Source organism: Mesoplodon mirus (assembly GCF_964341445.2).
Source record: "Mesoplodon mirus genome assembly, chromosome: 7".
In the NCBI taxonomy this organism is placed as follows: domain Eukaryota; kingdom Metazoa; phylum Chordata; class Mammalia; order Artiodactyla; family Ziphiidae; genus Mesoplodon; species Mesoplodon mirus.
In genome coordinates, this window is record NC_138983.1 from 5,024,135 (window position 1) to 5,051,553 (window position 27,419).

Below are 27,419 nucleotides of genomic sequence, written 5' to 3' on the forward strand. Positions count from 1 at the left end.
AACGATACCGCAGGGAGCACATGATGTACTGTCTCAGGGGAGGGTGGGAATCAACAGCCCCTTTAATGGTTAGCTCTTTTCTTTTTTGAAGGGGGTGGTGGGATGGGGAGCCTGCTTTAGATAAACTCCAGGTACTGTAAGTTTTTTAATGGACTGCAGTACAAGGGGCTACATCTACCTCCACAGGAAATCTGTCTTGGTGGGGAGAACACGCTCCGGCCACATGCCCCTTCCTCTGCACTGTCTCCTCTATGGCGCTCACTCTCTGATTAGTCCAAGCTAGAGGCATCCAAGGAGGCTGCCCATGCCCCATGACATACCCTGCATGTTGTTTGAAACAACTCCTTTGTAGATACTGCACTGAACCATGTGGAACTGTCATTTCCATAGGCAGAAATGGCCAAATGCTGGCAGCTCCACAAGGCTCAGTCCGCCACTGAAGGCGGCAACAAGGGCAGCAGCAGAGAAGCAGGGGGACGGCCTCCTCTACAGCGGCAAACCCGCTGGTCCTGGAGACCCCACCCCACCCCCAGGCATCCCCTCAGCATGGCGCTCAACGTGCAAACTCCAAAGCAGCTTCAATTCTGCTGCCAAGTCAATCTTTAGCACCCAGTACAAAGGCCAAACCTGTCAGCACAAAAGCCCGAGCCAGGAAGTAGAACCACCAAGAGCTCATCACTCTAAGGATTCAGTGGTGACCAGGATCCTGCTGTGCTGTCTGGAAAGCTTTAGCCAGAATGGAGAAAACAAATGCACACAGACGTGGCCACATCATTTGGGCTAATGATGGGTATAAAAGAAAAACAAAGTGTGGAGGAGGTTTGTAATAAAGGCAAGCAGATGCAGCACGAAGTCTCAGCTCTAAAAAGGAGATGGAGCTAGACCCAGGGCTCACTGTTTCACAGTTCGGGAAATTTTCTGAGTATCGGCAAAATACAATATTTTAAAAAGCATTTGGTGTTTAGAAACCTGTCAACTTGAAGAATGCCAGGTGATCACTGTTACCTACCCTCTACCTTCACACCTAGTACAATGATGCTCTGTGCCCAAATAAACATGGTTCATTTTTTTTTTAATCAAGTTTATAGTCACACAAGAGAACTTACATCTTCTTCTTGCGATGGATGAACTATTTCCACAAGCCTCTGGATAATTTTCTCCTCATTTAACCACTGTAAAACACATTGTAGAAGTAATCATAGCAATGAGTGGCTCTTGTTCAAGCCCCAATGAAGTTTAACATACTTGGAAATATCCATCACATTTTAAGTAGAATGTTACAGGTTTTCTCTGGACTTTGAACACTACAGGAAATTAAAAGTCCCCCAAGGAAAATGCCAGTGAATATATTATTTTAACAGTAGCTACAGTACCAACTACTCCCCAAGTCACAATACCCACATCCAAAAATTCTATACATCAGTTTCTTAGTGATGTTAATTTTCAGATACTGAGTACTAAAACGGTCTGTACTTTGGACGTGAAGGGGGGGGCGGGGAATGGAACTTATACATTTCTGTAAGAGAGCATTCACTTTAACAGAGCTTCAAAAAGGTTGAGAAAAGCAATATTTAGTAGCAAGCCTCTGGCTTAAAACACATGATGAACTTTTACCTTCTAAAACCAAAACAACCACAGGAAACATGGGGGCTGGCGGGCACCACAGAAACAGAGTTTGTCTGCCCTGCCACATGCTAGCAAGCTATTACCATGATTAGGACACTCGCTTCTTCCACCATATATGAAATACTGCTATGAATGAAAATATGAAGGGGATGAGAATAAATGAAAAATCAGCCAGCGTAATATTAGTTCCACAAGGAACAGGAACACCGTAATAAACAAGGCACTCACTATCTGGAACGGGCGCGCACACACACAAAATCCCAAAGGTTAAAAGAGATGGCGGTGGGGCTGGGGGTGGGGTGGGGTGAGGCTAGGGGTGGGTGGCAAGAAATCGGACACGCTTTGCTAAAGGCATGTGGAGAAATTCTTAGGTTGTCTCCAGGCTCCTCAAGGAGAACATGCCAAAGGAAAATGCAAACAAAAGCTATTAGGAGACTACCACAAAGGCAGAGGCCCAACTTCACATTTTAAGATGTTTTAAAATGTGTACGTGAAGTACCCTGTGTTTGAATCTGTTCAAACACAGATTCTGACTCAGCAGGGCAGGGGTGAGACCTGGGATTTCTAACATGCTCCCAGATGATGTCTGGGACCAAACTTTGAGTAGCAACGACCTAAAACAGGATGCAAACACCTCTACAGAGGAGGTGGGGCAGAGGGTCCTGACGGCCAAGGGAAAAAGTAGGAAACTTTGTGGGCAGTGAACGAATCAAACCCCCACCCTCACTGCCTCCACAGCTATTAACAAGCACCGACAGTCCAAGCCCACGGTGGGCCCCCCAGTCAAAGTAAGACATTTAGGAGTTTCTAACTACCCTTCCCCCAACCTACGTCTTTATTAACCACCTACCACCATATCCCTCCAGAAACGCACCTATTCCTTTGGAAGTGGGCCCTAAAATTCAACCCAGCAGTGGCCAAAGGAATTCTAAGAAACCACACTGAATGAGTTCCCCCCAACAATAATCCAAACATAAAGGGGACCATTCCTCTTATCCTTAACTACCTTCCCTGGAATCCCCAACCTCTACTGAGAAGAGACTCACATCCACAAAAGCACACCTAAAAAGGGCCAGAGTCCCAATTTAGGGCCCTCTCCCACAGGCAACTCCCAGGCCATCCACGAGGACCCCCAGCTGACTTTCTCACATGACCACGGTTCTCAGTAGACCTCTGCCTGCTCCTACAGACCCAGCCCTGACCCGACCCCCAGACTCTCCCACTCACACAAACACACGCTCCGGCACGCCTGCCCACCTCGGTAGAACATATCCTTCCCTGGGACACCACCCGACAGACCCTCCTTCTGGGCCTTCAGGTCTTTAGCTTCTTAAATAAAACTTGTTTCCAGAGTTCTAAGGTTTGAGGCTGAGTATTAAAGATGGATTGAGGGACTTCCCTGGTGGCTCAGTGGTTAAGAATCCACCTGCCAATGCAGGGGACACGGGTTCGAGCCCTGGTCCGGGAAGATTCCACATGCCGCGGAGCAACGAAGCCCGTGCGCCACAACTACTGAACCTGCGCTCTAGAGCCCGTGAGCCACAACTACTGAGCCCACGTGCCGCAACTACTGAAGCCTGTGCACCTAGAGCCCGTGCTCCACAACAAGAGAAGCCACCACAATGAGAAGCCCACACACCGCATCGAAGAGTGGCCCCCGCTCGTCACAACTAGAGAAAGCCCGCACGTAGCAACAAAGACCCAACAGCCAAAAATTAATTAATTAATTTAAAAAAAAAAAAGATGGATTGGACTGGGGAGTGGTTCTGGAAGGAGGCAGTGAAAGGGACAAAAAAGAGACAGAAGACAAGAAGCAAAGACGAGAGGCTGTGAGAAACCTCATCTTCAAGTCACTCACACCCTCCTCTTCCCACCCAAGGCAGCTCCTCAGGATACACACATGTCCTGAAATAACCACCTCACCAAATATTAAAATATGTGCCCTTCTGGAGGTAAACTCCTTTCTCCTTCTTATCCCATGCTCCTAGGTATCCACGAGAAGAAAGTTACTTCTGAAGCCAGATTCCCTAGAAATGCCAACACCTCTTCTTTTTGACTTCCAGAGATATCTCTGCAGTGTGACCATCTTCTCAAGAGAGAAGCCTCACAGCATACTCAGATGAGACTTTTAGCTCCCGTTCTACCTTCCCACTCCCGCTGAAGAACAAACAGCAAAGGGAAAGAACCCCTCACAAGGAGACAGCCTATGTACCTAGGGATGTGCACGTCGGGAATCCTAATCCCGAAAAATCTGAATCTCTTCCCGTTTTGGAATCCAACCCCCACCCCAGTTTCCCAGACCACTTTCTACCAATCCCCTAGAATCCCGCCCAGACCAAGCAGCGCAGCAGCTCGAGCCACTCCCCAGCCCCCACTGCCCAGCCCGCCCACAGCGGCCGTGACCCTACTCACATTCAGCACGTCCTGCCTGGGCTGTGGGGGCTCAATGCATGTCAGGAGCCTGAGCAACAAGTCCATGATGGCCGATGTTCCTATGTGCTTCATAATAAGGTCCACAAAGTCACGTTTCTTCTTTAGGAAATCCACAATCTAGAGGAGGACAGCCACAACTGAAAGACACATCACTTGGGAACTATCAACTTTAGGATGCTTTCAGCTGCCCGCTCCAAAATCCACCACCACTTTAAGTTAAGGAAAAGCAAATGCTGAATTAGTAGTAAGATGTCAAATTGGAAAACCTTCTAATTGTTACAGTATTCAAAAACCTCTTGGGAAAAAAAATCCTTAAATTATCACATGTTCCCTAATACAAACACACCATAATCTTTTATTTCTGTTCACTTTCATTATTAATTCTCAAAGAATAAGGACTAAAACTTTAACACCCTATAAAGAGCAAGCGAATACACCACTTAATAGTTTATGGACATAAAGCAAGTCCATTAGGCTTTACATGAAAACACAGAATAAACATTCAAAATCCTAACTGTACTCTAGCAAGTAAGAAAAATAAAAAATAAAAATATAAAGATTTCTACATCAAAGTGGCTAACTCATGTGCCATAGAAAATCACATTTGCATTTTATTTCAACAATTCACCTGATCAGATTAACACAAGGAGGGTGAGTGAGTGTGGAAGAGGCTGATGTTACCCCGAGGAGTTATGAAAACAGTCATACAGTCATGACCGCCACCTGGGTCTCTTCTGCGCAGGTGGAAGAAGGCACCTGTTCTGTCCTGGACACCCTTGTGTACCTCCTGGTTTCTGTCCGTGTGCACGAATCACCTGTTCTAAAGTCCCAGAAGCAGCACAGTCAGCGTGGCAGCTGCCCTGACAAAAGTCTCACCGGAGCCTCTCAGAAGCCTGTGAGGTAGGGTTGCTCAACTCAGTGTTATAGACAAGGAAACTGAGGCTCCGACCAGAGAAATATCTGCTAGAAGCTAAAAAGTGGATGCCCTGAGATTTAAATGCCCCCAAAGCCACAAGTCTGCCACTATCCCACACGTCTAACAGCCAGGGATGAACTAAAAACTGCCTCACAGGGACTTCCCTGGTGGCGCAGTGGTTGAGAATCTGCCTGCTAATGCAGGGGACACAAGTTCGAGCCCTGGTCTAGGAGGATCCCACATGCCGTGGAGCAACTAGGCCCGTGAGCCACAACTACTGAGCCTGCGCGTCTGGAGCCTGTGCTCTGCAACAAGAGAGGCCGTGATAGTGAGAGGCCCGCGCGCCGCAATGAAGAGTGGCCCCCACTTGCCACAACTAGAGAAAGCCCCCGCACAGAAACAAAGACACAACACAGCAAAAATAAATAATAAATTTAAAAAAAATTAAAAAAACAAAAACAAAAACAAAAAAACTGCCTCACACCATCAGGTGTAAATGCAGGATTAACCATCACATGTTGCTTCTTTAGACAATGAGGCTGAACTCTGTAACATAAACCTTCAAGAAGCTATACGTAATTAATCCACTCACAACTGAGTCACATGGTAGTTTTTAAAAGCACAGTGGAGAAGAGAGGAAGAAAAAGTCAAATGTAGCCAAAATACTGCATTATTTAGTGGCAAAAGCACTGACTCTGGAGCCCAAAGGCACAAGTCCCAGCCAGTGCCACGGCAGCACAGCAAGGACAGCAAGCTGGAGGACGGCACTGCTGAGGGGCCTGCACATCCAACACGGACGATGCTTCACGCAGCTGGACCTCCCGCTCCACGAGTTAATGAATGTCTGTACTGGTTAGGTCAGACTGAGTCTGAATTTTTTTCATTACTTGCAGTTGCATATACCCTTACTAATGCATTATGTGATGGGAAACCTTTATTTACACTCATAATTCTCAAAAGGATAGAAAGATGCAGTGTGACCTTTCCCTGAAGCTGAAAGAGCAAAGGCTCTCGAATCCTCTCGTGGCTGAAGGCTTAAACGAGAAGCCCGACGAGCAGCAGAGCGAATGGGCCCTCCTCTCGGCATTTAATTGGCACGTGCCATGTTCTCCACACAGGTAATATGTCTGGCCTCGAAGAGCAATGCAAATACATAGACCACCAGAGAGCTTTAAGTGTATTCTCACTCTATACTAAAGGTACACTGAAATCCAGGACCCACAGATTTGGGTTTCCCTAGCACAGAGTGAGGAGAAAAGCACGAGAAGGTGTGAGACCTGTCTCAATTGTGACTACAACCACCTGGAACTGACTAGGACCTTAGACTGATGGGATGGCTTGCACCTTCCTCAAACAGTCAGCAGTACTGTCACTTCTCATCACAAGACAGACGAAGGAAAGACAATCTGTCTTGCAGTGTTCATGATTTGGGGATTACTATCTAAGAACAAAGAACCTCAATTCCAATACACTTAGGAAGGTAATCCTGCTCAATTAAGATCATGAAAGAACAGTCTCGTCTAAAATAAGACATGTATCCACTTTGCCTTGGCAAAGGACAGACGTACCGGGCCTAAAATAGTTCCAGTCCCTCCATGTCTGCTGACAGCAAGGACGGGTCAAGGAGCCTGTTTTCCACCACGAAGGATGCCAGGCCCAACTGGTGTGACCCCTGCACCCCTGTCATCACACCCCTGCTGGCTGCAATCTGCAGGACTGTTAGTTTGCACTTGGGCATCTGAGGCTGTTGCTGCTCCCTGGGTGCCTGCTTCCATAAGTGGATCATAGCCTCCTCGTAAGCAGGTCCTTCACACCAGTTCCCACTAGAGCAGTGATTCTCAAATTTCAGCGTGCACCACGGTCATCTGGGAGGCTTCTTAAATCCCAAATTGCTGGGCCCACCCCCAGAGGGTCTGATTCAGTAGGTCTGGAATGGGGCTCAAGATCTTGCTTTTCTAACAAGTTCTCGGGTGGTACTCATGCTGTTGGACCAGGGACCACACTTTCGAGAACCACTATACATACGACAGATACTTGGAAAGTAAGTTTCTCAAGTACAGTACATCTGAATTAAGAACAAAATGAAGCGTGGGGGGGCAGGGGTGGGATGTGGGAACACAGATGGACAACACCACAAAGAAGATGAGGACGACAATGAAGGAAGAGGAGGAAGAGCGGGGAGAGGCTCCTGGCGTTCACAGTGAGGAACGAGCTCCTGCTAAGCCCTACCGGACAGGAACAGCAGAGCTCCATGTGTACGCACATGGCAGGCAGTACCCAGATGGCTCAAGTTTTTGAGTGGAGTCAAAATAGAAACAATCACCATTTGCATAAATTAATCATCAATTGCATTTATGGGAAAGCTTTTTAACTTTCACCTGTGATCATCGTTAGGGGAAAGAACAAATAAATCAACTGTTACTTTACCACAGTCACCAAGATGCCACCCACATACCAACCCCTCAGTGTGCACCCTCCTCACACTGTGCTCACAAACGGACCCCAACATTCTCATGCAACCACTTGTCAGAAGAGGAAGCCAAAGTATACTGAAAAACTGAGATGTGAGGTACTCAGAAAAGAAGAGGTCAAGTTAGAATGTATTCATTAATGAGTAAGTCAGTGTTAAGTCAGCAAGCATTTAGAATGCTTAAGGTTTAAAACATATTCTTTTACAGAACCTGGATTTAAGGCACACTCAGAACAATGAAGCAACAAAATTACTGGGGGATCATCTCAGGGGGATGATCAGCCCTAATACTTACCTTTTTGGAAAACAATATTTACCTGTTCTGGTTTTCTGCTGATAAGAATACTTAGCACCTTGCTGAAGAAACTGGCAAGTAGTGGGTTCAAGGGGGAATCATTTAGGAGGAAGCTATACAATTTCATTAGCAAGGATTCATCTTCTCCCAGTCTATCATTCATTTGGGAGACATCAGAAGTGAGCAACTCACAAGATATATTTGGATACCTAGAAGAACAGGATACTCATATCATCATCTGTATTAACAGTTTAATTACATAAAGTAAAATGCAAATCAGAAAGGTTTCCTAAAACTTTGTGAAAAATAAACAAAGTCACCTTCTGGGAATTAGAAAATAATTTCAATCCATTCCGTCCAATTTAATCTAGAGAGGTTATAAAGTGAATTTTCTTCTGTGTCTAAAAAATGGTTTCTAAACCAAGCTTTAACAGGAATACATTTTCCCCAACAAAACTAGAGCACACCTGGGACTCAGGAGGCAAGGGCGGGGCCTCCTCAGAGGAGGAGGCGCGATGGGGCAGGTCAAAGCCTGGGGCCGCAGCCCTCAGCAGCCTGCTCTGGCATGCAAAGCAGCACAGCTCATAGGACAACCGCGGGGGACGCCCATTTCCAGGAAGCTGCACGGCACACAGCACCCTTAACTACTCAAGACACATTTAGGTTCCTGGACAGGCTGCCTGTATTCTCAGATGGGTTGTAACTGGAGTTAGAAAGCTGGGCTTATCAAGTATTCAGTCCATATGACATGTTAAGAGAATAAATATTCTGATATACTCAGGAGAGAACAGGACACGGCCTGAGTTACCCAGGTGGGAAAACCGTATACAGAGCTCTCCACACCAGTCTTCCAGGATCTTCTGGGGTCAGCCCACCATCAGATCTCACTGCTGTGGGACACAGCCCTCTTCCACAGGCCCCACAGCGCTAGAAATACCTGTACCCCTAAAGCACGTTTGCCCCTGAGCGCAAGAGCACTCTCTCTGAAAAGTAGGCAGTAGATGCATTTTCTCCACTCACTTCTTTTACCACAAATGACTTCTCATCTGTTCTCAGAGCAACAGTGGAGACTCCAAGGCCCATCCAGACTACACTCTCCCCCTCCCTCCGTTCACCTCTCTGCTCCTTAGGTGAGTAGCAGGGAGTGGCAAGCTCAAATGCTGATCAGGACAGGGAGGTGACAAAACAGCCAGAAGCAGCTACATGACAAAAGAGAGGGGTAAAGAGTGTGGTCGGAACCCATGCAGCACCCCTGGGGCATCCAAGACAAGCAAGCAGCTGCCTGTTTGGAGACCACTGGCTTGAGAAGCAACTGGCAACAGACCAGAAACTGCAGCACCTAGCAGGTCTGCCATGAGAGAGGAACACTGAACCCTATGAGAATACCCCCAAAGGAACCTTTGCAGGGAGAAAAAAATCGAAGACAGACAACAGAACTGGCAGGTGTGTGGGCACAAAGATCACGTTATCAAATCGCTGTCTTCCAGAGGCTACGGCTCAATCAAATTAAAGCCTTCCTCACGTTATAGAACACATGGGCTCAAAGACCCCATAGCGCAAAGTCACCAAAGTGCCGGAGGCAGGAGCAAGCAGCGGCGACAGGTGTGGCTTCTGGAGTCACACCACCTAGGCTCAGAACCTGTCTCCACCACTTACAAGCTGTATGACCTCAGGCACGTTACCTACCTTCTCTGGGCCTCAGTTTCCAAGGATGCAATATTAAGACAACAGTCCTTACCTCACGGGGGAGAATAATACATACAAAATACTGAGAAGGAGGCCTGGAATAAATAAATACTAGCTGCCTTAATTCCCCCTTTTTTTCCTACTTCATAAAACTGCCCGAATGCTGCAACGGGGCTGGGGTCGCGGGGGTGGTGGCAGAGTCAGCCCAACTGCCCCAATTTGGAAGCTGCTGGCAAAGGGCCGGGAAAAGCTGGAGACCCCAGCTCCGGCCGCAGCCCAGTGTGTAAGGAGTACTCTCAGAATTCTGATGCAGAAGGTCCAGAGGAACGCATGGGCAGCTTTTAAATTTTTCACCTGTTTCTCCACCGGTGACCTGGAGGTCTGACTGAGCTAAAGAAGCACACACGTGGGGGCCCAGGCACAAACACAAAGGCTCAAAGTTCTGGTTCGGAACAGGCTGGGGCTACTCTCACTCTCCCTCCCTACCTCCCTAAGATTAAATAAGCTTCTGAAACACCCAAGGCTTCCTCTACGCCACCCCTCAGCAAGGCCTCTCCAGGCCCACCCCACCCTCTGAGCTCAGCTGCACAGAAGCGATGGGAAGAGAGCCCAGCCCAACCGTACCCCTGACCTGCAGCCGGTCCCCTTCCTCCTCCCACTATGAAGCCACCCTACTGTCCTCTCGGCAGAGGCCAGCACAGAGCATCACGAGACCTCCTGCTCCCTCCACACCAGCCCCGTTTCCCCCTGCGCTGCATCACCCTCACCAGCACATAAACACACCATTATTTCTCGCATCTATGAAAAAAAACAAACACCACACCTCTCCTGGCTCCACATCTGCCTGTAGCTCCCACTTTCTCTCTCTGCTCCTTTTCCAGAGAACTACTTGAAAGAACTCTCTGCTTTGTCTCCAGTTCTTCCTCAGAAGCACTGCAGCCTGGCTTCCGTGTCCACCAACCCGGAGAACCTGCACTGAAGGGGCCCGTGTGCTCCACGCTGTAAATGCCAATGGTTACCTGGCCTGTCAGCAGAGCCCCTGGATCCCCTGGGCCCCTTGTCCCATTCTCCCCGTCCTGAAGCCTGGCCTCCCTTGACATTGAGGGAGGCACCCCTCCTGGTTCTCCTCTTGCCTCTGAAGTCCCTCTGTGGGAACCCTGACCCGACCAACAGCATCTCAGCTTTTGGGTTTACACTACTACTTAAGGACCCATTTTTAAAGTTCTGTTCAAATTTCTGCTAAATTATTTAAAACTGAGGTATCTGTCATTAAGATTAAAAAGTTAGTGTAAAAATGACAAACCTTTAACACCTTGTGTATGATCACTGGATTAAAAGTGACAGGTTCAATCCACAGGTGTAACTGATACGCAGCTACAAACTTCACAATCCACAGCAATCACCCCATCACCCCTAAACTAAAAAGCACTAGTCTAAATTTCTTTAGATGACTATAGTCAACCTTAACCCAGAGAAGCTTTCAGATCCCCTCTGAAAAATCGCTCTGTGCTAATCCAGCTGTCCGAGTCATCCAGCTCTGTGCGTGTTACCACAGCTGGCGGCTCTGTCCAGGCCAGAAGTGCAGCAGAGAACTGCTCTGCTCAGCTCAAGCCACGCTCCCTCGAAATGGCGCCAACCAGAAGGCTGCATGCCCAGGGAAACACACCTGCTCTCTCAACCTCAAAGGTAGCACAAAAAACGCTGGCATGGCAATACAACAGATGCCATGACTACTTTTTGGTAAAATAAACAATTTCCACAAGGCTTGCTTACTCTCCTCCAGTTAAAGAAGTACTAGCTTCATTCAGCATGTGAGAAAACAGACCCAAGAAGGGTAAGCCTCTTGTTCAAGTTCTCAGAGCTTCTAGGAGAGGGCTACACCCATCCCGGCTGGGCCTGATACAAAGCCCACACCACACTGCCTCCGGCCAGGATAAGCCCCACGACAAGCAGCATCCACACATGTTGGTTCACGGTGAAGGGAATTCTAAAGTAGCAAAGTATCTATCTTCGGGGCGACAGGAGTCCACTGGTATTCCTGTCAAATTTCTGTCCTTTTCTTTTCTAAGGTACTGGTCTCCGAGTGGAGACGTGCTGCATGCTAGTTGTCAACCTTAATGGCTGGCAGAGAACATGACTTCCTTGAAGAGCCAAGCCACGAGAACTTGAAAGCATTACTAAGTATTATTCCTCTGACAGCAAAGCTCTCCCCTCAAAAAAAATGAAAGGATATCTGAAAAGGGGGACAGACTGGGGGGAAAAGGGCAAAGGACAATCTACTGTAGGCCATTATTCTTCCTATTCCATTAAGTTTATTTAATGCATAATCAATGACTTTTTGTTTTGTTCCTGAATTGGTTCTATTTTCAGGCAGAGAGGGGGGACAAATATTTCAATAGAGTTGGAGATGGAAAAGTAACTAACTGAAACCCCGACACTTTAAATACATATGGAATATTCGCAGAGTTTCCAGGGGTCCGAATACAAAGCGTTATAAGCTGACGACACCAGTGGTGGAGTAGGTAAATCCACTGCAGTTATCCAAGGTGTTAGCTGCTTAAACTTAGCTACACTAATGTTCACCAAGACCCATACCCTTATTTTCAGTTAACAAAAGGTCAGAATTTATTTTATCAGCAGCGCTGTTCATAAAACAAGCTCTGGCCCAGATGTGCTGTGTAATCTTGAGTAGTCACATCATCTCTGTCTTCCTATTTGCAAAAAAGAGAAAATACTTACTTGGATTGTCTTACTATTTTAGGAAACTTTATCACTGTTTATAATGCACCTTGCCCTTAGACAAAACCTTTTGGCCAAAATTTAGAACATTCACTTTAAAAATCCTGTGATTTCACTGAACTTAGTTCTAGAAGGGATTGTTTGTTCCACTGAGTCTGTTGCTCTTGACATGCTGACATGCTGTAACTGGTCTACGGCAGCCCTGCAGAGCTGCTAGACAACAAGGACGATAATATACCCTACCCCCGCTTCACTTCAGCCCCACCCTAAAGAGAAGATTGAATTTTCTTACTTGTATCTGATCTTTTCGTCCATGTCTTGAGGTGGTTCTTCAATAATGAATGAGACTAAATCTTCGAGACATTCTGCTTTTAACAGGAACTCTATAAGTTTGCGGTTCTGAGCTTTACATTCCTGTAAAACATCTTCCTCATCCATCAACTCCTTCAGTGTTACATCTTCTCTTTCTAGAAGTGTGTCTATGTGGGATGATGAGTGAAGATCAAATTTCCAAAACATGCTGCTCTAAACAAAATGCAGAGAGTATTTCAAATACAATTTCAACTTCACATATTAATTTTTCAAATTTCCATCTAGTTTTACAGTCTAAAATGTCAATTTGGGTCACATAAGAAAAACAAGTTCCATATCGAATCTATAAAATACTTTCTAAATGAGTAAAATTGGCAAGATTTTTTCCTTCTCAGAAAATATTTTTATTGATAACAAAAAATTCTGACTTGAAAATGCTGAAAGAATGCTAAAACCTGGGATGATTTTAACCTGCAAAATTAACCCACCCATACTTTAAGAATTTAATGCTGGGAAAGGAAGAAAATAAACCCTTTCTTCAGGGTGAAACATACATTCTTACACAGAACTAGTATCTTCAGTAACAAATGACAAGTATTGAGACCTAAGGACATGGTACTCTTCGGAATATTACAACATTAAATAAATAACCACCACGAACCAGAACTCTTAGCCACTTACAGCACTTGCACAGCTGAAAATCTGAAAACCATAAAACGGTAAAACCTGCGCCGTTCTTAACAAAGAAACAAAAAACTGTAGCAAGATCACCTGAAGGAACAACCATTCACCTTGTCTTCAAAGTCGATCATGGAAAATTCGATCCTAGGATGTCTACGGATTGACCAAAGAGTTCACTTTCCTTATTTTAAATACTTCAGCAAAGTCACTGACTGAAAAGCCATTAGTGACATTCAAATACTTTCCCACGTCCCACTGGTATCAGGTCAGTATGTGCTTATTTTGGTCTATAAGCCGAATTTCTGCTAATCTAATGGTCTCTCCACTTGAAGTCAGGAAACTGGACACAGTTAATAATTTAGCCTTAAGTCTTTAAAAAAAAAAAAGGTCTCATTTAAAATAGCATGTCTTTTCATTTTTTTGTAATCCCACACATAAAGGCAAAGTATAATGAAAAGTACTAATAAACCACAAAAGCAAATCTGATATCAAGCCCTTACTACTGGCTGGTTATAAACAAGATATACACTCATATTCATCAACTGAAAACTATAAATGTCTACAAACCAAAGTCATACTTCTAAAATATGGATCAAGATATAATCACATTATCTACCTCAATTAAAAACTGACTTCCAAAATTTTAACCTTATAAAGGTAACTCATCATACACTGATTTACAGAGAAAACTGATAATTGGTGGTGATGAAATAACAAGTGTTGGCAAACTTCGGCCCACAGGCCAAATCCAGCCCACAGACTGCAAGCTAAGAATGCCTTTGATAATTTTAAAGGGTTGTTTAAGAGAAGCATTATGTGACAGTGACCATGTGTGGCCTGCATATTTACTATCTGGTACTTTAGAGAAAAAGTTTAGCATCCCTTGCTCAAGAGGAGATAGAGTGCTGACTAACACATTCCTTTCTGCCATCTCTGAACCCACACGGGCATGTCCCCCACAGTCCTCACAGCCTGCCCGGAGGAGCGGAGCCATGTGGTGTCAGGCGGGACTGCCTACCAGATCCATTCTCTCCCTTCCTTAGGCACTCACCTAGACCATGTCCCCAACTTCTCGGGCAGGTAGGTATGGCCACATTACAAAGTTTTCTCCAATGTGCTGTGAGCCATAAAAACCTCCATGTGCTCCCCACCCCGCATCTGGCTGGATGCTGATGACAAAAAAGGCCCTAAGGGACAGCAGAGCCAAAAAGGAAGGTGCCTGCGCCCCCAAATCACCACGTGGAAGATCGCTGCCTGCCGATCTGAGAGCCTGTCCTCGGCCAGGTTACAATGAGCCGTCATACACACCTGGTCTGTGTTCCAGCAGGATGGCCTACCTGACCAACCAGCTCCTCCAAACTCCTGGGCCCACGACACCGTGTGTTATTATACTTATTTTATTATACACAAGAAAAGGAATTCTTGAGCAACTATCTGTTTTAAAATGCCTAACTCCTTTTGCTTTCCACTATCCTAAATTAGAATGGCATTTTTCAAATCAGAACACCTTAAAATATACATTTCCACAGTGCATTTTCTTTAAATTGGGTAGGTATACTACCGACTTAAAAATAAAATATAACCACAGCAGACTCTTAAACATTATGTATTCTATCTTTTAGCCAAACAGCAAATTGACTGGAAATGAACAGCACTGGTAAATTAGTTACCCCTGGCTTGGCCCTACTTCTATTTGTGCCCTTTGAAGTAAAATCAAGCTAGGTATGAACTAACTGTTACAAAGTTCAACTGCCCAGGGTCCTGAAGTAAATGGAGTCCTTTGAAAAATGTAACTAAGATACTCTGAAAAGACTGAAAAAAGTCAGAACTTCAAGAGCTCACTTTTAGTAAACATAAATACACTTTAAAATTCTTAACCTAGGTATACTTCAACGGGATTTAGCGATAAGAGGGAATACAATTTCTTACAGTAAACCAACTCACAGGCTTTTAAATCAATACTGACAAAGAGAGAAATGGTAAAACCAAACTACCCTCCATCTTTCTGCAAAATCCTAGAATTGTTTTATAAGCTGGATGAGGTACCTTGAAAATAGGGTTTTCTCCACAAGGGCTGACGAGTATGTGGGCAGGAGTTAACTGTTACTTGATGCCACAGAGGACAACCTCTGCTATGCTTCGCCTTCCTCATAACTGAAGACACAAGTGAAAATTATCACCATATATGCATAAAATAGGACCAAAGGATCCATAAATCTACTCGTCATAGATCAACTGCTTTAATTAAGGGTCCTGTGAAATTAATAAAATATCATCCTTCTTGGAAGCAAAACCTGGGCCACAGTACCTTTGTTTCAAAAGCAGTTAAGCAGTGACACTTTGTTTCTGAAACAAAAGGTGCTACCTTGTCTCTATGACACAGGACCTGGTATGGTGATGTGGTTAAATCACGTGCAAGAGGTTTGAGAAGGACGTCAGTCCCTCTGCAGAATCTGCCAAGGCTCTGCTGGTAGAGTATATTCAACAGGGCCCAACTGTGGTTTATGTAAACCACCTACAACCACTTGCTTTCCATCAAATAAACATCATTTTCTCCTCAAACTTTGTTAGGACTCTTAAGCATCTCAACATACTGGATTCCAATGCTGGCTCCACAACTGCCTGGCACTGAGGCCTCAGGAAAACCACTTCACCTCTCTAAGCCCCAATATCCTCAAACAAGTAAACTGGCTGTGAGTAGATGAGAAAGGCCCGGTCTGGTGGCTGAGACACACCGGCACTCAGCACCTGGAAGCTTCTGTGTAATCAACATACCACCCCTTTAAGTCAAGTGAGCTTTAAACCAGTGCTACCAAACTTCCATGGGGTCTTATGAAAACACAGTCTCAGATTCTGATTCAGGAAAGCAGGGGTCAGGCCCGAGATTCTGCACCTCTAGCAAGTCCTCAGATGCTGCTGCTGCCCTGGGTTTAAACCACTGTTGATCATTTGTAATAAACTGCAATAAGTATATTCAAAATAATCATGTAACCATGAGAAACAGAGGAAAAGCCTACTATACCAACACGTGACTGTTATTTATTTCAGAAACTCCCTGTGGACAAGCTGGTATTAGTGGGTTTTCCTTCAACGTAACAGAAGCAAAACATAACACTTTCCAACAGAGGCCAGAAAAAATGACACCATGAACACACTAAAAGGTCAACTACTAAAGAGCCTTGGAGAGAGAAACTGCTGATGGTCCTGCCTACAAATGAGAAGGAAACTGTGGCAATGACAAAGAAGAACTTTAATGAGTTTAAAATACAAAATCCCCTATTCATATGTACTAACTGCCTAATTTTGGCAATTTTCTATCCAAGTGGGGTAAACTGTACTCTGTAAAGCCCAAGTCCGCAAACTGCTATCAATGGTGGAAAACCTGTACCCAGGAATGGCTGGCCCAGGGCACAAGGTGCAAAGATTCAAAAAGAGATTCAAAGATTATGAAGAATCTCAAGACAGCAATATTGAGCCTGAAAGCTAACGCTTCTGGGTGTGGGCCCCGTGGGACTACAGGCTGCACACCGGCGAAGCCAGACTCCGGTATGCCATTCCGTAACCGGCCCACTTCAACCCCCAAGATCCCACACCCTAAATACCTCCTCGCATGCTCGTCTTGCAACAAACACGCACAACATACATCCAGTTTAGACAGCTGCAGTCACCTAAAGTAAGAAGTACAACCTACACAAACATGAGAAGTAGCTGCATCCACCTAAGATGACACAGGGGAAAGACTTTACGACAACAAAATGTGTTACAGGTTTTTAATACTATCTCTTTTAGATGTGCTACGAAGGGAATATTTATAATACAAATTTTTTCTGGGTCTTATACAAAGGCACGCCAGCACATGCTCCCCAGGTTCAAATCCCTATACACCTCAGTCTCCCTGCAGCACTCTCTAGAGGCCCCGGCCCTCAGCGCTACGAGAAACGCAACACTTCCACTGTCACCCGAGCTGGTGCTAACAGAAACATCACTCAAGCCACAATGTGAGCCACATGTACACTTAAATTTTCTAGCAGCCACACCACAAAGTAAAAAAGAAACTGGTAAAATTAATTTTAAATGTATTTATTTAACCTCATATAGCTAAACATTATTATTTCAACATGTAATTCTTTTGGTACTAAGTCTTCAAAATATGGGTGTTTTGAAATTTCATAGCACATCGCAATTTGGACCAGCCACATTTCCGGTGCTCAAGAGTCACATGTGGCCATACGGGACAAGACAGCTAAAATTGTATGATTGCTACAATTATGATTCAAAGTTTCTCTCCTGGTACTAAAATATCTTCCCCATCTCCTTCCACAGCCAAAGTCAATAGTTACCCACCTTTTCCACACAAGGGCCAATGTGGGATGGGTGGGGAGAGGCTATGGGCCACGGTCTTCCTTTCTTTTAAACTATAAACATACCTGGGAAATCATGTTTATTCTCATATACACACACACACACACACACACACACACACACACACACACACACACACACACACACACATATATAAAAGAAACAACTTGGACGTTCTTAACTCAAACAAGTAGGTCACAAGAAAACTAGAACTGTTTTTCAGCCTCCAATTTCTCGGAGTATTTGTAGGGATAAAAGGTACACTTCCGAACTCTTTCCCTTGTGATGATGGAGAATGCTGGCTTGAATCAGGGGGGCTACAAGCGGCTCATTACTGGTAGAGACACACCTGGCCAAAGTTTAAAATAGGTACATGTCTGTGGGAATTTATTTCATTTTCTAAGTTAATTCAAAAATATTATGATGAAAAATAAAATGCCCAGGTCACTCAAACATGTTGGGAATCAATGATGTTTGATTAATATAAAAAAATAGACCCCCCACTGGTCCCGGAGAAAACTGAGTCTTCACTGCCTCCATTCAGGTTCAAAACAACGTGCTATTACTCCGCGAGGGGCAGGCACATTTACCCCGAACCTTGGGCCAAGTTTACCAGCAGCCCAGGAACAGGGTGTAGTGAACAAACCGAGCTGCTGAAAGGCTGCTCTTACTGGCTCTCCTGCTTCTGCCAGTGTCCAGACACCTGGAGTCACAGGACCCCTGGGCTTGGATTCAGGTGTGCGGAGAACTGAGTTGGGCCACGTATAACAAGACCCAAATGGGGGGACGGCTAGGCTGAAGAAGGGTTGGTGGTTGCCACTCTGTACGCTGAGAGCAGCACGCCACCAGGAAGGGACAGGGAGGAAAGTACCCATAAATAGCAGTGTGCAGAGTCACTCTGAAGGGAGGTCAGCTCTGTGTTATAAGTTAATGATAAACTCCCCCCAACAGCAACGCTCAAGGCCTAGGCAAAAGCTGTAATTTTCACACGAAGAGGCAGAAACGTGCAACATCGGGAAGGAGTAACAGCTGGGCTTTGATGGCAGCTCTCTTTAAGTACTAAGGAAAAAGATCACAAAGGACTGGGAAGTCTACCCAGTAGCTGCCTCTCCATTCCTAACAAAGGTATCCAACTCATACAGTTGTCCCCTCACCCCCACCCGAATACTAGACTAATCAAATCAAATATCAGAGTGCCAGTTAGAGATAACGAATTTCTTTAGAGAAAAGGGCAATACAAACTCAGGGCCAGTTTCGTTGTATTAGCTCTGAAACTGCTTCTTCCAAAGAACCTATCAAAAGCAATCAAGTTTCTACCATCCAGATGTTGTAGACGCTTTTCCCAGTTTTAATTTGTAACCTTCTTTGATATTTCAGCTTTTCAGAGTAGTAAATAAAGGAGTAAAATCCATTTAATATGCACTATATTGATCAACAGGTACTGTTAAAGCACTAATATGCACCTGTACTGGGGAATACAGGAGCAATATGATAATGGCACCTACTTCCTACTTCCTTATGAATACAATAAAACTGAGAACAGAGAAAATACATGGCATAAACTCCAAGCCTGTTCTGTAGAAAGGGAGCTCAAGGGAGGGGAGCCTGGACAGAAAAGACTTTGCTATAAATGAGGCCTAAGCTGGGCCTCAAAGACAGGTAGGGCTCAGTAGGTGATCCTACAAGCATGGAGGATAGACCCTGGAGCTTCAAGAAATTCACAGCAGGGAGAAGGTCCTGATGACAAGAAGAAAGAGGAAAGGTTAGGCAACGCAAAGCCAGATCTCAAAGAGCCATGTACGGATGCACAGCACAGCCGGGCAGGCTTGCTGCAGAAGCGAGGGAGGGAGCCAGTCCGTTCTGAGATAAATGCACATTAAAATAGCTATAGCAAAGATTAACACAGTATATAGAAACAAATGACTCAAGAGAAGTAGAGGAAAATGACACAGAGATGAAATTTAAGCTGTGGCAAGTACATTTTCAACAGACGCTGTACTCCCACAAAGGCGGAGAGGGGAAGAGGTCTCTCACCTGTTCCCACAACGGCCATGTGTTTGAATATGACTAAAATGTGGGATAGGGAAGGGAGTGCTGAAGACAAGACCACTGAGGAGGGACACTGAGGTCAGGTGAGACAAGGCAAATGAGCAACAAGATGAGATCTAGAGTTTAAATGCTGTCAATGTGAAAGATGGACTGGACAGGGGTGAGCCTAGATAAAGAGCGGTGACCCAGAGACCATTTTAAGAACTCACAGTGGATGGCGAGGCCCTACAACAGCCTCGACTTTGAAAACCAAGTTATTCCCTAAGAGATTTCACATTAAATTATTATCCCCCCTCCGGTTTCACCCATAATTCCTCAAAGCCTAATTTTCATGCTTTCTTCATTCCTAGCTGTACTTAGGTATCAGATGATACAAATTTATGGATTGCCCTTGGAATTCTGAGCTACCTGGGAAATACACGATCCTCAGAAAACAAATGCCTACCCACACCCTGGGGCTAACTCCAAATACACCTCTAAGATGCTGTGGACAGGCAAGAGGTGCGATCTTAATCGCCCACTTCCCTTTTATATTTAAACAGCCAACTGCCAATCAAGAAAAGTCCAGCCTCACTTCGGTCACGGAGTCCACACGAAAGTACAGTGGTGTGTCTGTGCCTCTGCAAGTTCTCATTATGAAAACGCAAGTGGACACGAATTTCTGTGCATACTTTCCACAACTTCAAAAACTTCAATACGAGTATATGCAAAGCATGACTTATTTATACTAAGAACAAGGTTTTTTTTAAAGTGAGACTAAGGGGTTGGAAAGAAATAAGACAAGTAATGAGGATGACGCAATGGTAATCAGGTTTCTGTCAGGAGCCTTGCTAGAGATCAAAGCAATAAAGGCAAGGAAAACCTAGCTGGATCTAGGTGTCTATTCTGTGTGTGTGTGTGCCCGCACACACGCACACACACGTGCCTACATACTGAAAGGGAGGGTGTAGTGTAGGTAAGAGAACATGACAAAAGTCAAATAAGAAAATTCTAAGTAGAGGGTTTTCCATCTCAAGCATCCAGAATTCTCTGAATCTCTGAAACCAGGCAGAGCTGTCAACAAATCTGACTCAAATATCAGAAAGAAGTGACATGTAACTGGAGAGCCAGAGGAAACGTGATGTGATTAGGACATCTGTTATCTGAAATAACCCAGAAGAGTTCCTAATCTAAAACTGTAGGGATGGGAATTCCCTGGTGGTCCAGTGGTTAGCACACATCACTTTTGCTGCTCGGGCCCAGGTTCAATCCCTGGTCAGGGAACTAAGATCCTGCAAGCCATGCGGCATGGCCAAAAAATAAATACAATAAATAAAACTGTAGGGAGGAAGATTGGTCCTAAGCAAGTCAGGAACAGTATGAAAACAGCAGAGCTAGAAAGAGAATTCTATACTAACACAGGGCAGGGGAAAGCCTTGGAAAATCCAACTCGCCCATGTTTTTACTAAGTGAAATCAGTTATATGCAGTTTGTGAGTCACCCAATTTGAATCAAGTGACAGTGGCTACTTTTTTATTCATATGTCCATTACAGACAAGATGCCCAAAGAGAACAGCCTTTCCAAATCAGAAATTCTAGAGCATACTGAGATGCCATTGAAAAATGGCCAAAAAGAAACAACCTTCAGTTTAAGAATGAGCTAACTATCCTGGTTAATTTGGAGTTATAAGCAACTCTGTAACAGAAGACAGACATGGCAAATTGGTCACAAATTTTAAAGCTCCCCCCCCGCCATTTTTTTTAACCTTCGATCTTCCTTGCCCAGCAAACTTTAATCAGAATGTGTATAATCAGGGCTTCCCTGGTGGTGCAGTGGTTAAGAATCCGCCTGCCAATGCAGGGGACTCGGGTTCGAGCCCTGGTCCAGGAAGATCCCACATGACACGGAGCAACTAAGCCCGTGCGCCATAACTACTGAGCCTGCGCTCTAGAGCCCGCGAGCCACAGCTACTGAGCCCACACGCCTACAGCCCGTGCTCCACAACAAGAGAAGCCACCACAATGAGAAGGCCGCACACCGCAATGAACAGTAACCCCTGCTCGCTGCAACCAGAGAAAGCCCACGTGCAGTAACGAAGACCCACGGCAGCCATACATACATACATACATAGAGACATACAGACATAAATAATGTATATAATCATAAAGCATTCAGGGCTATCTCAACAGTCCCTAGACTAGCAGTAATAACCTGTTAACCTCCAGGAAGTGCTTTCCGTCATGAATATTTTACCAGCAAAGCAGACTCCTGGACTGCTGAGACTCTGCTCAGGAATACAAGCTCAGTGTAGAACATGAGATGTGAACACTGCTTACAGTCTTTATAGCTCCTTAATCTCTTCTAGCTATTCCACAATAACAGTAAATGGTCTGATACGGCAACTTTCGATTAAAGGAGGAAAAATGACTAACAGCAGCTCACAATTATTAAGTGCCTACCATATGCCAGACTCTGGGCTTGATGCTTTTAGATACATCATCTGTACCTCACAACAACTCTTCAAGGTTTCGCTCTCATTTGCAGATGGAAAAACTAAGATTCTAAGAGGTGAGATGATCTATCAAAGACCACAGCTAGTGGCCAGAGCTGGGACACAAGCCCAGGCCCATTGTGCTCCCAAGTCTGTGCTCTTCCCATCACGGCACACGGCACACGGCCACAGGACCAGCATGGAACACCCGGTGAGCGACCGGTCCCAGCAGCAGTCATCGAGAGCACAAGCCAGCCCCAGGCCAGCCTGCGGAAGGGAAACAGCAGCAGGCTAACCTGCCATCTAATGGCTCTTGGGATACACTCATGGACGGGAACCCCATGTCTTCATGGGCAGGGAAAAGAATCACTTGACAGACAAGCTGGCTGGGAGCTCAGCCCAAAGAGCGTGGGTGGTGACACTGGAGGAGCTCAGCTCTCGTGGCCAGTGGCGCTATCAGGGCTGATTGACCAGAATGCCACAGGTTTGTCCAAATGCACAGAAAACACGAGTGAATCAGCATTCAAAAGCTGTCTGACATGATGAAACCAAGAGAAATTTACTTAACGTGGTTAAATGTAAAGTCCTTTTAAAATAAAAACTGAAAAACATGACATGGGGTGGGGGGTAGAGGTAGCTAGGCCTAAGAAAACTGTTAAAGAAAGAAACAAGTCCAAAGATTTTAGTTAATTATAAGCTTGACATAAAGTTGTATTATGCTGTGACTAATAAGCAAGTAACCCTCAGAATGTGTCATAGATCAACTGCGTCTAGGACCACGGGAGATACTAACTCTACTGAAGCCTTCCCTGGGCAGATCAGCTCATGCCAAGCAATATCATATCCTGTTCTGGGGCAGATGAAGAGACTGCCAACCACATGGCACCCAAAGAGGACCAGGGTGGCAGAAGGACTTGCCAGTTGGAGGAAAAAATAACTATCTTTGAATATCTCAAAGCTCTTTTATACTATCACGGACAGTGCCCAAGGGAAAAAATGAGAGCCAGTGAGTGAAAAGGACAGATTATCTGTCCTATCTGTGAGCAGAAGATGCAGGAACCTGCTAAAGGTTAGGAACACCAACACCTTCAAGACCCCAAGGCTGGAGGTGCTCTGGAAGCCTGGATGATTCTCTACGAGGGCAACGACAGACAACTTCCCGTTCTGGACAGAAAGACTATATTAAATGACCACCACATTGTTTTATGAATTTCTTCTCAAAGTCTATGTGATATAAAAGGCATGGCTACATTTGGGCTGACATGGAGTCTCAACAAGAAAATAGCAAAGGATTCTGCAACCTTCCAGATGCTTAGTGGGTTGAAATCTACACAATTCTCTACCCTTCTGGAAGCTCTAGAAAAACGACAATAAAGGACAAAGAAAAGGAAACAACAGCCAAGGAGAATGCCAACAAATTTATGAAAGACAGAAAATGGATAAACAATTCAGAAAGTCCAACATCCAAGTAACAAAAGTTTTAGAACATATTATAATTCACCACTAACCTCCCTTGTCAAAAAATGTTTTTTTCTCCGAGCATAAAGAAGTGACTCTCCCCTTAAGACCCACATGTGGCACCACGATGAGTGGTAGAAGATCCTTTAAGACACACTGTGAAAGTCCATGGTATCAGAGATTAAAAAAAAAAAAAGAGTATCTAAACTCTTCTAGTGAGGAAAAACTTATAAAAGGACTGGAAATCAGAATGACATCAGCTTCCTCAACAGCAATTCTAGAAAAGAACATTTTTAGACCTGGAAGGTCTGAAAGATTTATTCACAGTTTCTCGAGGAAGCTACTGGATGGAGAACGGGCTTCACTAAAGCATGGCAGTAAGCCATGAGGGGAAGACACGGAATCCATGAGACCAGGGATCCAACACACAGAGAAGCAAAGATGACTCCCAGAAGGGGGGACACCTGCAGCTACAGACAAAGTCAAGAGGAACAAGTTTGGAGTAAACCATGAGGCAGAGGGCTCTGGAAAGGATATGTCCAAGGAAGTGTATTGCCAGATGCATGTTACTGTGTTGAGAAGGATTCTGCAAATTAAGTCAGAGATTTAGGGATTAATTAACCAAAATATACATACTTTATTACTGATCTTAACCAAAGTTGTGCTTTAACTATGTTGGGAGATGTGAGAGGGAAAGAGCTATGCATATAATAGCTAAACCTTAATCTTCATAGTTAGAAGTAAGATAGATTAGAAACTGCTACCCACAGGTATATAATTTAGAAATGCACAAGGAAGTGAAGATGAGGAAACAGCTAAGAGATGGAGGTAGCAGCTCCTAGTGAGTAAGTAACTCACTCACTAGGGGCTGGGGATGAGGAGGGGATAGGATGGGAAAGATGAAAGAGATGATTGTTATTTTTTGTTATAAATCCTGTGATACCATTTGACTTTTTAAACTATGCACCTATGTAAGCTATGTACCTATGTATGATAAAATAAAAAATTATGAAAAGAAAGAAAATATAAAGCAGCACAATCCCTGGCATTTAGGACAGGCTCTATAAATATAACCACAATCTAAAATCAGGGTATTATAAAAGACTATCTAACAGAAAGACTATGAGGTGATTACATGCACATAAGATTCCTACATACAAAAAACAAAGAAATAGAAAAATCTAACCAACAGCAAAAACCACAATGGTACCTTTTCAGTTTAGGTCCTTTCCCACCCCATTTTTCCTGCCATGAGTGTGTGAAGCAACTCCAGGGACCTAGGACACCTGGGGGTACCGTACTGAGATCGCCAAATCTGGTATGCCACCTTTTTTATAAATATAGGCCCTGAGCGAAGAATGGCTTTTACCTTTTTAACTGTTTGGGGGTGGGGGTGGGGGAGTATCAAAAGGACGATATTTCGTGACTTGTACAAATTCTGTGAAATTCAAATTTCAATGACCATAAAGTCTTAACAGAACACAGTGACACCATCCTTTATATTCTGCCTCTGGCTGCTTTTACACTACCAGGGCAGAGTTGAGCAGTTGTGACAAGAGACCACGTACGGTGCTATCGCTGTGCACTGCAGCTAGGCGCTCTCCAAATCACAGTGACACGGGTATAACTCAGCAGTGCTCAGAGTGCCATGTGCTGTACTGCAACATTTTATAAGTGCACACTCAACATGTCAAAACAAGAAAAGAAAATCTGGACTTCAAATGTTGTGTTTTTAAGGTACAATGGGAGGTGAACTATTCTGTTATGAAACTAGATGGCAAAGCACTGTTTATTATGCAATCATACCATCCCTGTGCTAAAATACACTATATGTCGACATTACCAGACTAAGCAGTCATCACAGTATTCCCAAATCACAAGAAAGGAACAGTCAGAAAAGTCAGAAAATGTTAAATGGAGTATCTTATTACAGGAGAATTTCTTCACAAAAATAAAAAATGAAAACAAAGCTTCAATCAAAGCTGGTTTCTAAGGTCGCTTGTTAATAAGTTAAAGAAGCCAATGATGATTTTCCTTGATTCTTGATGAGTTTAAGATCTGAGTGTTGTCATTTATTTGAGGAGTTTGAAGTGATGAAGAATTAGCTTCTATGAAAAGTGCATGTGAAACAGAATGCAGAATATTGTCAGAGAAGCTAAGAAAAGATGAAATCACTACAACGTGCAGCAGAACGTGCCATGATGAGCTACAACTGATGGTGGTAAAATTGTGTGTGGACAGAAAAAAAGGCTTCACTGGACAAATTCACAAAACTTGTGGCAATGTAAAGTGTTTAAAGCTTATGGCTATTCTTTCTTTTTTTCATAAGCAGGTACTTCGGGAGTTTTTTTTTTGATCCCTCGCATGTTACTGAACCAGTAATGTCAACAGTGAACTTAATTTACTCTCATGGACTTAACCATCACTAGTTTCTGACTTGTCCTATCACACTGTAGTTTAATGGCTTACAACAAGTAACGCTGGGGCTTCCCTGGTGGCGCAGTGGTTAAGAATCCGCCTGCCAATGCAGGGGACACAGGTTTGATCCCTGGTCCAGAAAGATCCCACATGCCGCGGAGCAACTAAGCCCGTGCGCCACAACTACTGAGCCTGCACTCTAGAGCCCATGAGCCACAACTACTGAAGCCTGTGCACCTAGAGCCCATGCTCTGCAACGAGAAGCCACCGCAATGAGAAGCCTGCGCACCGCAACGAAGGGTAGCCCCCACTCACCGCAACCAGAGAAAGCCCGCAAGCAACGAGGACCCAACGCAGCCAAAAATAAATAAATAAAATAAATAAATTTATTAAGGAAAAAAAGAGGAAGTAATGTGGTTTTTTTTGTTTTTTTTTTTTTTTTTTTTACTACTTTTGGAGCTTAGGGCCAAGGCTGAAATTTTTCTGAATGAGAACAACACTCAACCACTGTTACTGAACACTGAATGGCTCTGGAAATTCACCTTTGCTGACGTGCTATCTGAAGTTAAAATAATAAGTGAGATTCCCATTCCCATACAAATTTGCAGTCGATATATTTTCAAACTACAGTTACACAGCATTTTTCAGAACTTAATGCAAGTGTGAAGGAAATTTCCCTATTCCAAAAGCCATTTAGTTATGCAATTGAAGAGCTTTCACCTAACCTTCCACTGGAAATGATTAATCTACAAAGTAATGACATGCTAAAAGGCAAATAAAGAGAAGAACCTAATAGAATTCTATAAATGCTTTATGCCTTCTAAGTGAAGAATATACTCAACTAAAATCATACGTGCTTGTGGGCTGGTATCAGAATGTGGCAGTACCTACATGCATAAAAAGACATTTTCAAAGATGAAATATGTAAAATCCCAGTACGGATCAGCAATAATAGATTAGATGAACATTTGCAAATAGATTTTGATGAGAGGGGAACTCTACCTTCAAATGCCATTTAAATGAAACGTTATCCCCCTAGAAAAAGAATTTCATTCTTCTCATTAGTAGATCTGTGTCACGGAAAAATGAACTCAAGTATTCTTAAATTTTGAATTTCGTCATAAAATCTGGGGAAATTTGCTTCTCTTTTGCCACGTAAGTACCCTCATAATATCCTCTCTTTTGCCTCTTGGTCTACAAAACCTAAATGTGTACTTTCTGGGCCTTGGCAACAAAAGTTGAGCTTGGTGATCCCTGGTCTAAAGGACCTTATACCTGCAGTGCTGCGCCTCTTTGGAAATCCTTCTCAACTACCGGGCATTGATTATAGGGCTCTGGGGGCCTTTGGGGTAACTTCTTAAGAGAAGAGTTCACCCGCCCTAGTGTGGAACAGCATGGTAATGAGCAGAAGGGAGTACAAGAAGAAAAAAGAATACAGTTAAAGGTAAGGAATTGTTTTATAAGCTACCAAAGCTAAGAGTCTCTATCAGCAAAGAAAAACAA

The 27,419-nt window shown here is 44.3% G+C and overlaps 1 protein-coding gene across 10 annotated transcripts in view; it reads right to left on the reverse strand.

Annotated features, from left to right (window-relative positions):
• Positions 1-27,419, reverse strand: part of PPP6R3 (protein phosphatase 6 regulatory subunit 3) — a 129,733-nt gene that overhangs the window by 62,115 nt on the left and 40,199 nt on the right. For all 10 annotated transcript variants that reach the window (XM_082629154.1, XM_082629153.1, XM_082629152.1 and 7 more), the window contains 4 exons: positions 12,458-12,690; positions 7,763-7,949; positions 4,039-4,176; positions 1,107-1,172 (listed from right to left, as the gene is read on the reverse strand). In XM_082629154.1, coding sequence (XP_082485280.1) covers positions 1,107-1,172; positions 4,039-4,176; positions 7,763-7,949; positions 12,458-12,684 — 618 coding nt within the window. In that variant the 5' untranslated portion in view covers positions 12,685-12,690. Of the gene's footprint in view, positions 1-1,106; positions 1,173-4,038; positions 4,177-7,762; positions 7,950-12,457; positions 12,691-27,419 lie in introns of those variants that run through there.